This window comes from Leptosomus discolor, chromosome 6 (genome assembly GCF_034619465.1).
Source record: "Leptosomus discolor isolate bLepDis1 chromosome 6, bLepDis1.hap2, whole genome shotgun sequence".
Taxonomy (NCBI): Eukaryota; Metazoa; Chordata; class Aves; order Leptosomiformes; family Leptosomidae; genus Leptosomus; species Leptosomus discolor.
The window spans coordinates 48,952,201-48,964,411 of NC_141396.1; the positions used below are offsets into that span (position 1 = coordinate 48,952,201).

Genomic DNA, 12,211 nt, shown 5'->3' on the forward strand with positions numbered 1-12,211 from the left:
GTTTGGAAAGGCAAGTGATTTTCTGAGGTCACACAGAAAAAAAATTGGTACGAAGTAACTGATCCAAGAGCTCCCATATTCTCTATCCAGTGCCTTTTGTAACAAGACCATTATGGTATCTTTGTCCTTAAAAACATCAGAGTCTATTTTGTGTCTCCTCATGGTCTGAGAAGTCAGGCAATATCCTTAGAGGATACAGATTCAGAAGACAATTATTATACAATAACTCCAGTAAGACAAGCTATGTGTTTCCTTTCAGAAAAATTCGAAGATAATTTGAAGTCAAAATATTTTTGGAGACCCAAAAGAGTAGATCTAACCTTTGGGATTTATCATTATGCAGGAAAGGTAAGAGACCTATATGATATTAGTTGGGGATTGTGGAATGGTAGGGCTGGAAGGAAATAGAAGAGATCAGCTGAGTTGGTTCTCAACCTTTATCTATTCAGGCCTGACATGGAAATGTTGGAAGTGCCTTACACATCAAAAGTAAATTGAAAAGTTATATAGCAGGAGTGTATTTTTCCTAAATGTCACCAGGTAAATGAACCGACAGTATTATAGAAGAATCAAAACATAACCATTGTGCAGTGCAACTCAGTGCTCTTCCCTTTAGCTCCCCAAAGTCCTGCGCCATGCTTGTTCTCACTGCTTTGAATCAGGATCCAGCTCCATTCTTCCTACTACGTTCTACACCCCATCAGCCTTCCTTAGTTCTGTACTTTGTCATTGTCCAGATAGATAGCACAGGCCCTGCTTTTTGCTTCATTTCATGAGCAATGTCTTACCCTCCTGTACAAGGTGACTTGCTGCACATGCCTTTCAAACTCAGCAGGATTTGCTGACGCACTGCAGCAAGATGCCACTGGTCACCTGAATGTTGCCTTGTGAAAACACTTCCTTTTGATCTCTTTTAAAGTGTATGGAGTGGGCATTGCTGTCTCACATAGGAAGCTATGTTTGGTCTGTGCAGTACTGGAGCTGCTGGCCTGAAAAGAGGCAACATGCTGCCCATCAGCTGGTGGAAGGTAACTTGCCCCTTGTGTAAGATAGCCAGCTATGAAAAGACCTGCAGTACCTCCTCTGAACCTCATCTCCAGCTGAATTACACTTCACCAGCATAGCATATCTCACTGCTGAGAAGCGGAGAGCCAGCTCTCCCTGTACAGTTCCTGATACCAGCCACTGAAGATGGGGATTCTACCAGTACCCCGTCAGCCCTTTGCAGTGTTCAACAAGCTTTTTCATTAGGAAGTTTCTCCTACTGCCTAACTCGTATCTCCATTTGTGTTGTAAGTTCATTACTCCTAGTCCTGTTTACTGTGGAATTGGAGAACAATTTATTTCCTCTTCCTTTACAAGCCACTTTTGTAATTTAAGACTCTTACTGGCTCGTTTTGCGAGGGTTTTTTCTAAATTAAATGTGCCAGTATCTTCTACTCTTCTTCACAGGACAGGTTTTCTTGTGGGTCCTTTACAACATCATTGAGGTAGAGCCCTGGAGGTACATTTTAAATTAGGTACACCATTCCTGGAATTTTTAGAGCCATTTCAATTGCCAATATGCAGTTTGTGATTTTGCAAACTTCTTCTACAATTAATACAGAGATCTCTAGGAAGAGTGGTAACTCCTGGGTCCAGTACAGCACGATATGAATGGGACAGAAAGATTATACAGTCGTATGGGTAATCCTGTGTGATGTGGTTAAAAACAAGTGTATCGTTAATTGTGCATTTACACATATACTGGTGTAAAGGAGGACAAGGATACACTTAAATTTACAATTACTTTTCAAAAGCCCAGAAGATGCATAAATGCATTTTTTAAACAGGTTCTATATAATGCAAGTGGATTCCTAGCCAAAAATAGAGATACCCTGCCAGCTGATATTGTACTGCTACTGCGATCATCTGAAAACAATCTGACGCGACAGTTGGTAACCCATCCTCTTACAAAAACAGGTATTGCTATTGTGGTAATCTTCTTACTCTTCTCTAGCCTTCGTAATGACCATTGCTAGGTTTCATATGACCATTTATTGATGACATTATACACTTTGTGGCTTAACTTTCCAACCCTAGAATCTATACAGAATGGAGCCCCAGCCATCTCAAGCTGCAGGGGAGGGATTGGTCTGGTCAAGTGCCAAGGAAGTGGTAGAGGCTTCTTTCAGGGTCCTCTCTTCAGGGTAGGGGAGCAAGACAGGGAGTGGAGTGCATCCCTTGAGTTGAGGACTGAACAGAAAGGATCAGGTAAGTCACTGGCCTTTTTTGGACAGGGCATATATAAATTGCCTGTTTTGTCTCAGTGCAATTTTTCTCTAAAGTAGTAAAGAACCAGGGTTGGGGCTCCTAACATCTGCTGCAAAGAGTGAGGAGACACTTCTCTATTTCCCCAGTCTTTTAGTCCTTTACAATAGGTAACTGATGGGGTCCTAGTAGTGAGCCTTTCCTCGGGGAGTTCATGAGTTGGGGTGGAGGAACATGACTGGCTCTACAGAAATTACTCCTAAGTTGCACCTTAGTTGAACCAGGTCCTTGCACAGTGTTCTACCTGCCATTTAGGATGATGGGTAAGTCTCCTTACAACCAGGTTGCTATTGTGTTGTATTACTCTCTGCATGATGGCATTGATGCCATACAGTAAGTACTTTACAACATTACCTTCTTGTACAACTACATGGGAGATGTACTTGTAGCAGAACAGAAAAGCTAAATTGGAAGAGCCTAATGGAAATTTCTTTAAAATGTTATCGTAGCTTACAGAAACTGAGGTTTTGGCAAGGCTCCTGTTCTTCACAAAGGGAGCTTTGCTGGTGAAATGCAAAATTTGGTCTTGAAGGTCTATTTTAAGTCAGTGTTCCTGGGAGAACACTGAGCTTAATGTCCTTGCCTGAACTTTTTGACTTGTTGATATCTGCTGAGATACTAAACCATAATTTCTGTAGAGCCAAAGTCAGGGCCCAGATGGTCCCAAGAACTGTTCCAAAGTCTTATGTAGTGTTTTGCAAGATAACTGTGAAGGTTGTTTTCGTCTTCTTGTTAAATATTATGAAACACTGTGTGTAGCGTTTCGAAACTGACCCAAACCATCCAGCTATAGCCAACTAAAAGTAAGATTTCTGATCTAGGTTATTGATCTAGAATAAGTGGAAATGTAGAGGTTTATGCAGAGTCCAGCTCATCTTGCCTATCTCAGGTATTTCTCTTAGGATGGGATAAATCTCCTCTGAAGGTGCCTCTCTCCACTGAATACAGCAGGGATCCTGTAGACACCTCACTTTCAGATAGCTGAAGTTAGGTGTGAGTAATCCTCTCTCTTTCCTTCCAACCCTGTGATATTCAGCTAAGCCCAAGGGAGGTTTAGCACTTGATATCATCACATAATACCTGATGCATTTGCTCAGTATGTTGTGTATTTGCAGCTGTTTATCCAATTCTTATCCACCTTTTACTGATAGTAGCTGAGCACAGAGAGATTACAGGCTCTCCCAGTGGAGTATGAGATTCCAGAAGTGTTATGTTATTAGCAGAAGCAATGGCAGCATGCAGCAATGGTTGGGGTTTATCAACATAGCATGACATGATGGAAAGCTCAGCAGAATTTTCATTATTCCTTTAGAAGATCAGTGTCTGTAAACCACTCCAATGTACCTAGTCCTTCAAATCATTTTGATAAAGGCATTACTTGATTAAGAGTTCCAAGGTTAGAGTCTTAAGACTATGTCTATGCTAGTAAACCAAACAGGGCCAGTGAAAGGTAGCTGAAACACTCTCACAGGACTGCCCATTCTGACTAATTGTTAGGATGCCTCCCTGGGACAGTTTTGGACCATGTCAGCTGGCAGTCTCCCAGAAGTACCTGTGCACCCTTCAAGAGAAAGCATAGGCCAGTAATGGTTTCCAACAAGCTCTGTGGAAAGATACAACCTTATTTTTACCACAAAGTTAAAAGAGTAGTGAATTACAGAGTTTAGCTGTATAGACTTGAGTCATGCCATGTCACTTGCCCTCAGGGCCAGAGAAGGGTGCTAGCACTTTTTTTTTTTACTAGTATATAGGTAGCCTTAGAACTAGAATAGCACAATAACATCCTTAGGGTAAAAACACATGGATGCTCTAAGATGTATCTTTCTTACCTTCTCCAGCAGTCTGTTAATTTTTTTGCTCTAGTAGGTGACATAAGTGCTAAAGGAGGAAAATTCAGCCCGTGTTCCATCTTCATCCAGCTTCTTCAGAGCTTGGTCCAACCCAAGGGTAGAAGGGGAAATGAGGACATACTCCGAAAAAGTCAACGACCTTTATAATCTTATGGTTACACTGGGGTCATGAATATGGTGGTTCAGCATAGTTTTTAGTTTTGATGACATGTAAGCATTTTGGTAGGTTGCTTTCTTTCATCTTCCCACAGGTAACCTGGCACACACTAAAAGCAAAACTACAATCAGTTACCAAATGTGGACCCCCCAGAAATCAATCAGTCATACAAAGGTAATAAAACTCACTTTGTGATTCTGCATTGAACTGTAATTTAAACTAGAAAGGCAATACTGTCATTGGTACTAAGAGTAAGCAAATAACCCCTTCCTTGGTTTTTCTCCCTCTCCTATTTTCTTTTTCTGTTTAGCTGGATATCTTTGTGTTGTGCAATTCATATTCCTTCCGTGAGGTAAAAACCTAACATTTCTCTTCTTTCTGGCTATAGTTTTATAACAACTTCAGGGGAAAAAAATATTATTTCCCAGCTGTATTGTTTCAAAAAAGAGAAATTAAAATATTGGTGTGGAGTATAGTCAAGTTCCTTAGAGAACTACCAAATAACAGTGATGATGAAATAACAGACAGGACCTCAGACATTGCCAGGTTATTTGTGGCAGCTATTTAGATGCTCCATTATCAAATTGTGTCCTCTGTGTGTGAACGTTTGTGTATTGTGTGGCAAAGTAATGTAACGTACTGGTGTAACTGATTTGTGCTAGTGATCGTGCTGTAACTTTTTCTGTTTAGAATACTTTTTTTTTAACCAATTATTTTCTCTGAGGGCTGCTCTGTTGTGGCTCAACAGAGATAAAAAGTATAGTTTTCTTTCTTCATCTCTATAGAATGAAGCAGGAGATACTGGACATCATCCAAGAGAGACAACCAGCATGAAAACACAGACAGTTGCTTCTTATTTTAGAGTAAGAGATCAGATTTTTTAATAAATTTTTCTAGAGTAGCATGAATGTTTATTCTTTCACCTGTTGAAATGCACCTGTTGACTTAGAGTCAACAGTGATCCATTTAGAGTTTGTGAACTACATATATGGTGCAGCAGTCTGTGCAGTACAAATATCTAGAGGAGAATGTGGTGTTTCATCTTTAATTGCACTTGATTACCCAGCCACATTTCTGTCATGATGATGTACGAGAGTGATATTAATCTTTCACTTGCTTGCTTTTCTACCAAGGGACATAAAGGGAGGTTGGACATCAGTGGTATAGCATTTCTTTAAGAGTTTAAGAAGCAAGAGGGCAAACTTAATTTGAAGCAGGAGCTCCAGAGAAAGATCTTGATGATCGCTGCTCAGAGGCTGTCCTGAGTCCGTCCCTGTGGCTCCTTCAGCAGTGCTCTTGACCTTCCCAGGCACTGGCTGTGCTGCTGGTCCTGCAATAGAAAATAGCTATGAAGAGCATTCTTTCCTCCAAAGTGATGCACAGAATTGCTTTGCTTGGGCTCAGCTCTGAATTTCCAACTCTTATTTAGTCATCAGCATAAAGATGGCTGAGATGATGTTCATGACCCGTAAGAGTTTACATCTATGACAGAGTGCAGTAAGGAGCAAGATCTCTGTTTAGTAGATACAGTTGCACAGCTTTGTGGACTGCAAAGGATAATTTCAGCTTAGGTATCATGGCAGCTCAAAGCTGCATGACATTTTAAAGTTCTAGATGGAAAAAATTATTAACTCTCATTCAAACCTAATGTCTGTGGTTCAGTGCATTACCAGTGCACCTAGCATCAGAGGCTGCAAATGAGTTAATTATATTTACACTTTTCTGTTATTATTTTCTGTAGTGGAAAGCTCTGCTCAGATCATGCTAGCTAATGCTCTTAAATGAAGATTCAGCTTCAGCCCCACTGGTTTACTCGTACACAGAAAACTATGGGTGCTTGAGAAAAGCATCAGCCACCTCAGACTGAGTGGAAAAAAAAATTATCCATTAGTGTGTCTTACTTGTTTGTGTTCAGTTGGCACACTAGTGATGAAGCTAATTAAGCACTTTGCTGCATGGTGCAGCGTCTGTCCAGAATGGAATTGCACATTTTAATAGGAAACATATGGCTCTTGACGTCCTACACTAGTTTCCTGTATCCAATGTACTGCTGAACTGTATTACCTCCTGGCTGCCTCTTTCTGTTGAGTCAGGTTGAATCTTGAGGAATGAGCCTCTTCATTTGTGTTTTAATAAGATCCTCCCATAAAGCAATTTTGCAAAACACCAGTCAAGGTTGTTTACAGCCAGATTCATCTCAGTTGGCATGGGGAGCTACAAACTGCATCCCCTCTACTAGCTTGGTACCCTGGTAGGTGGGAAAAGTGCAACTTTGCGATTGTGATTTTGTGTACTTCTAGTTTTGCCATCCTCAAAAGTTTCTTCTTGGCAGGGCAACTATAGTATCACCATCAGCCTATACAATGAACAGGATGTACTAGGCCAGAGCAGTTTAAGCAACCCCACATCTGGGGTGGCCTTAGTTTCCTCTAGTCTAATGAAGGGATGGCAGTATTTACTGGCTTGCCGCTCTTCCACTTCCCACCCATAGATGGATGATTTACGCTCTGGGTGAATAAAGATCTTCAAACAGATGACAACAAGGAAAAGAAAAAGTGGGCTGTAATTACCTAAAAAGGCTCCAAGAGAAGCAAATAAGTGTAAGGAGAGTTTCTATCATATGCTAGACATATATTGTGAGAATGTTCTGGGTGGAATTTGGTACATCCATTTGGAATCAGTGTCTCTCTCAAGTATTATACACTAGTGACTTAGAGATCTCACCAAAACTAGAATTGTTGTTGGGCCATTTACTTCATTTACCACTAAAGTACCAGCTTGCTGAAATGTAAATGGGTTTGGACATGATTCTGATCATATGAAATAAAATTTCAGCTACACATGGACCTATATACAAGTTTTATAAATATCCTGGTGGCAGATATCTTGTTACTTTTTTACAGTATTCGCTGATGGATTTGTTATCCAAAATGGTCGTCGGCCAGCCTCATTTTGTCAGGTGCATCAAGCCAAACAACGACCGGCAGGCAAACAAGTTTGATAAAGAAAAAGTTTTGGTTCAACTGCGTTACACGGGAATTCTGGAGACAGCGAGAATTCGAAGACAGGGTTATTCACACCGTATACTGTTCGCCAACTTCATAAAACGGTAACATTTGTGTGAAGAAGACTTTTTGTCTCCTGTCATTGCTGCCCAGTGTTTGCTAAGCATCAGCAGCGTCTTTGGCATGGTCTTTAAAGAAAGAATACAAAGACATTTCCTGTGACAAAGATTAGAGACTGGATGACAGAGAGTAGTTCAGGCACAAGATTAGTGACCTGTATTGGACTGGAAGGGGAAGGTGATGCATCTCAGGATGATTGTTTCAGGTTCCCTATGCATTTGGGTAAAAATTGTCTTGCTTATAATCTGCAAGTTTTCTTCAAAGACTTGAGTTTTAGAAATGTAATGCTTCAAATTAAAGCTGAGAATTTGAAGCAACAGAATCCAAGGAGTACCACAGTTTCTTTAGCTCCTGACGTTCAGCGCTGTGCAGCATCTGCTTGTACAGGGTAGATGATAATTTGGTATTGCTAATCTAGGGCCGAGGAGTTCATTCATTGCATAGTTTTGTTTAAAATACAATTTTTAAGTATTAGTCACTTGTTAAGAAGAAGAGTAATGAACTCACTATGATTTTATAATTCCTTTAACTATCTCGTCTTCCTCCGCCCCAAAAAATTAATCCCGAGCACTTAATCTGTACTTCTCTCTTACAAATAAAGACTCTGAGTATTTGCCTCAATCAGAAGTGAGATTTGTGGAACAGAGATAACAACTGGGAAGAAGGAAGCAACACGCATTCAGACAGAAGCACTTAAAAGTAATAGTGCACCAGAAACAGAGAGCTAGCAGCAGAGTGCTGCAGGTGCATGAGGAGAGAGAAGAAGGACAAAGTGATATTTTTATAGCACTGCTTCTGGAAAGACTAGTCCTGGGACTATTACTGGTTTTGGAAGGGTACAGCATGAGAAGAGGTAGTTACCAGTGCACCAAGATGTGCTGTGGCTTTTGGTCACTGCTTTTTATAAAAAAATGTTACTGTTCAGGTAAAAGGAAGAAAGCAGTGAACATAATGGGGTAGCTCGCCAGAGAGTGTGGCCCTGATTGCAGAGAGGCTGTGCAGATCTCCAGCACTGAGGATATGGCCCTCAGACAAAAAGGGATTTTTGTTAAGTATCTATCTCCATGTCTTTTTTTTTTTTTTTCCAGTAGTTGAGATTATGGGTAGACTGGGATAATGGCAAAATTATTTTGTCAGAATAAAAATAAGCCAATTCATTGTGTAGTAAAAAAAAAAGAAAAGGAGCTGGAGGAATTGGTGATAATGCAGTTATCAACATTGTCTCTTTTTTATTATTCCATGAGGAAATGGTTACCGTTATTTAAAGTTGGTACAACCCAAGCTTTGTGTATAAAGACTGAATAACAAGAAAAAAGCAGAATGTACTGTCAGGAAACAAATATAATGCATGTAATTTTCCTGAATTAAAAAAAAAAAAAAAAAAAAAAAACACCGAGATAGATATGGTTCATTTTGTTATGGAGCATTTTGTAAAGTCCTGGAACACACAAGAACCTTCCTATGCAGCAGCTGAGCTGGTATGTTATGGGTAATTTTTATGTGTGAGCATCATGACCTCTTTTCCTAGTCAGAATTAATTCTGAGTAATGTGTTTGCCAGATTAAATGCTTACATATGATATGTCATAACAGCATCTATATGTTCCAAAGGACCTGCAAAGCTGGATCCAAGCAGGTAACAAGAGCTGGGATGCATCTCACATTATGTTAACTGTCTCAAAGGTAGATGGTCTAGCACTTAAGATAAGTTATGAAATTTTCATGACATTTCTATATATGAAATAAGATAATTTAGGCAGAAAAGCTTTAAAAATATTTTTGTTTTGCCACTGAAATCACTTTTATAGAATGCAGAGAGCCAGGGCAACAAAGAACTGGTGCACAACTCTACTCGGGTTGCACATTTTTTGAAAGTCTTCTGGTGTTGGTAATAGAATCAAACAACACTCCAAGGTGTGCAATATGTTACTCATCCAGTTTTGATTGAGTTTCTCAGTACTGCATATAAATCACAGCAATTTCTTTCATATGCTTTTTTGATTTTTTCAGTGCTATGTTTTCTTTCATGCAACTGTTTTTATTATTTCAATGAATGGTTTATATGTATTTGCATCTATAGCTTGTTATTAATGGAATAAAGAATCTTATATTTGTCTTTAGGTATTACCTCATCTGTTACAAAACAAATGATGATCCTCCAGTCAGTCCCGAAACCTGTGCTGCCATCTTGGAAAAAGCCCACCTTGACAACTGGGTTCTTGGGAAAACAAAAGTAATTTTTTAGTATACTGTATCTGCATTATTACAGTATGCCATTGTTAACTTACTAAGCAATTTGTTTTCTCACCTGTTTGGTTGGGGTAGCTCTTGGTCTCTGTTGGTTTAAAAAAAACCCACCCTTTGCTGGGTACTGTTCCCTGATATCTGGCTGAAATCCTGACCCTGTAAAGTGTTAAAATTCTGGTCAGCTTTAGTGAGGCCACAGTGCAAAGCAGTACATGACAACAACACTGCTTGATTTTCTTTCAAAAAATGTGGTGGTAAGGATCCCAGTAAGCTTAGTCCAAGCTTTCATGGAGCAATCAGACTTGCAAAGGGAGAAGAAAAGGTTTTGGCTTTCCAGCCTGAGGCCTCTGTGGCAGACTTTGCTGACTCTGGGGGAAGAGATAGGAGGATGATCCCATATATGTGAAGTAGGGGGAAGACTTTGTTATAAGAGAAACCATATCTGTACCCATACTCTTGCTTTTGGGTCTAGCTCACTAGTCTTCCCAGTGTGCCAGAGAAGGGCACCCACCCACCCCCAACTGGCAGATCTCAGCAGATCTTCCAGAGAAAAGAAGCATCAGACAAGCACTGCACCAAGTCTCTCTGTTTGCTAATGTAACAGAAGTGCCCAGGAAGGATATGGATAAAGGGGTGCATCCTAAACTATTTAAAATCACCTCAGTATAGAAGAAACAATTGTTTTTCTTCTGAGACAGCTTCCTGGATAGGTGGGACAGAAACCATGAAGTTACCTCCTCCTCAACCTTTATTTCCCTCTGCTGTCTTAGTCAGGCTAATCAACAACATGGAGCCAAAAGTAAGATCTGTAGCGTACATTTACTTTAATTAGGGTTAACCTGTGTCTGTACCAATGAGTGACCAAAGATCAGAGGAATTCTGCAATTATTGTCTTAATTGCACAAGCTCTTTCTACACATTTTATTTTATCCTAATACACACCAGGAATGTGTTTGTATCCCTTGTGCTAGACCAGTTTTTCAGGTGTTATATGAGCTTCATGCTTGATAAAAACAATTTAGTGAATAAAAAATGCATTAGATTTAAAACTGGAAAGCAGAGAGGTTGAAGGTTCCAGATTTGGATCACGTTTAGGTAACATACATCAGATTTGTGAGGGTAGCTAAAGAGTCAGCCTCATAGGTTTGAAAACAGATTTATAGTTACAGACTGAAGTTTTGCACTGGGACTTTAGAACATCTTCGCATGAATAAGCAAGAACTGACAAAAGATTTTGAATGGGAGAATAAGGTAAACTAATACTCTAAACAATCAAAATGCTGCCTTTAACAAGAATGATCCTTTAGGTATTACAGCTAAAGAGTATGTTCGTCGTTTGAAACCAACTTGTAACTCGTGTTGATGTTAAATGGATTGAGTGAATGCAGGGCCTGGGAGGGTAACTAAAACTTTTGCTTGTCTGCCTGATCTTTTTAAGGTATTCCTCAAATACTATCACGTGGAACAGCTAAATTTAATGCGGAAGGAGACAGTTGACATGATTATTTTGATTCAAGCTTGTGTAAGAGGATGGCTGGGTTCAAGGAGATACAAAAAGATAAAGGAACAAAGGGAACAAAGTGCTATTAAAATACAGTCAGGTAATAGCTTTAAAAGATTTAACATTTTACTTAAAGCTAGTATGAGCATACGGTTGATAGATGGATGTGCATGCTGGGTGTGGATTTTGATGTTTTCCTGCTGATACATTTGACAAAATATCTTGTACTTGGTGATATCTGTGCTTATGAAGAAAAATTTCTTTTAACCAGGTTATGACAATCTCTTTACTGAAGTTACATTTATCAATGTTACATTTAAAAGGCGATTTTAACAATGGAAGGATGTGATTGCACAGATGATACTGTTATTAATAATATTCTGGCGTGCTCTGACAAGGTTGTATAATATAATAATAATGAAAATAACACGTATTAGCTGCCCTAGATAATAAGACAAATTACACTGTTGATGGAGACATCAACTGAAATTTTTAATATATTTGAAACATCATCTTATTTTACATTCTGATTCTTTTGTGGTTTGTATTCATTTCATTCATAATAACTTTACTCACCAGAAAACAGGTTTTATGTAGATTTACTGCTTGTGCATGTTTGCCATTTCTTTTGAAAGCTAAAGCCTGCAAAATATTTATGAATATTTTAATAGAGGTCTGTAATTCCTTCCAGAATGTTTTTATTCTTATAGTACTTGTGTACCTACTGGATTACTTAATTTTTGACATCTCTTTTCAGCTTACAGGGGTTTTGTTGCTCGTAAAGAATACACAAATGCAAAACGGAATAAAAAGGTGGAAGAATATATTACTAAACTTCAAGCAAGTAAGAACTGTTTGCTTCTGTGGCTTTTAATGTGCTATCCATACACAATACGTTGATCCAGATTCTTTGCTATTGCCTAGCTACACTGATTGACTATGTTCATTTACTTATTTCGAGGTATAATTTATCCATTATATGCCTATACACAGTGGTTGAAATGGGTTAATATATTCCATCA

The 12,211-nt window shown here is 39.1% G+C and overlaps 1 protein-coding gene across 2 annotated transcripts in view; it reads left to right on the forward strand.

The window, feature by feature from the left end:
• Nucleotides 1-12,211, forward strand: part of MYO3A (myosin IIIA) — a 109,684-nt gene that overhangs the window by 74,394 nt on the left and 23,079 nt on the right. Inside the window, exons 20-28 of one of the 2 annotated variants that reach the window (XM_086466637.1) lie at nucleotides 260-348; nucleotides 1,833-1,962; nucleotides 4,412-4,491; nucleotides 4,628-4,669; nucleotides 5,103-5,180; nucleotides 7,221-7,426; nucleotides 9,563-9,674; nucleotides 11,127-11,289; nucleotides 11,947-12,033. In XM_086466637.1, coding sequence (XP_086322763.1) covers nucleotides 260-348; nucleotides 1,833-1,962; nucleotides 4,412-4,491; nucleotides 4,628-4,669; nucleotides 5,103-5,180; nucleotides 7,221-7,426; nucleotides 9,563-9,674; nucleotides 11,127-11,289; nucleotides 11,947-12,033 — 987 coding nt within the window. The remainder of the gene's footprint in view (nucleotides 1-259; nucleotides 349-1,832; nucleotides 1,963-4,411; nucleotides 4,492-4,627; nucleotides 4,670-5,102; nucleotides 5,181-7,220; nucleotides 7,427-9,562; nucleotides 9,675-11,126; nucleotides 11,290-11,946; nucleotides 12,034-12,211) is intronic. The other variant, XM_086466638.1, reaches the window with a different exon arrangement.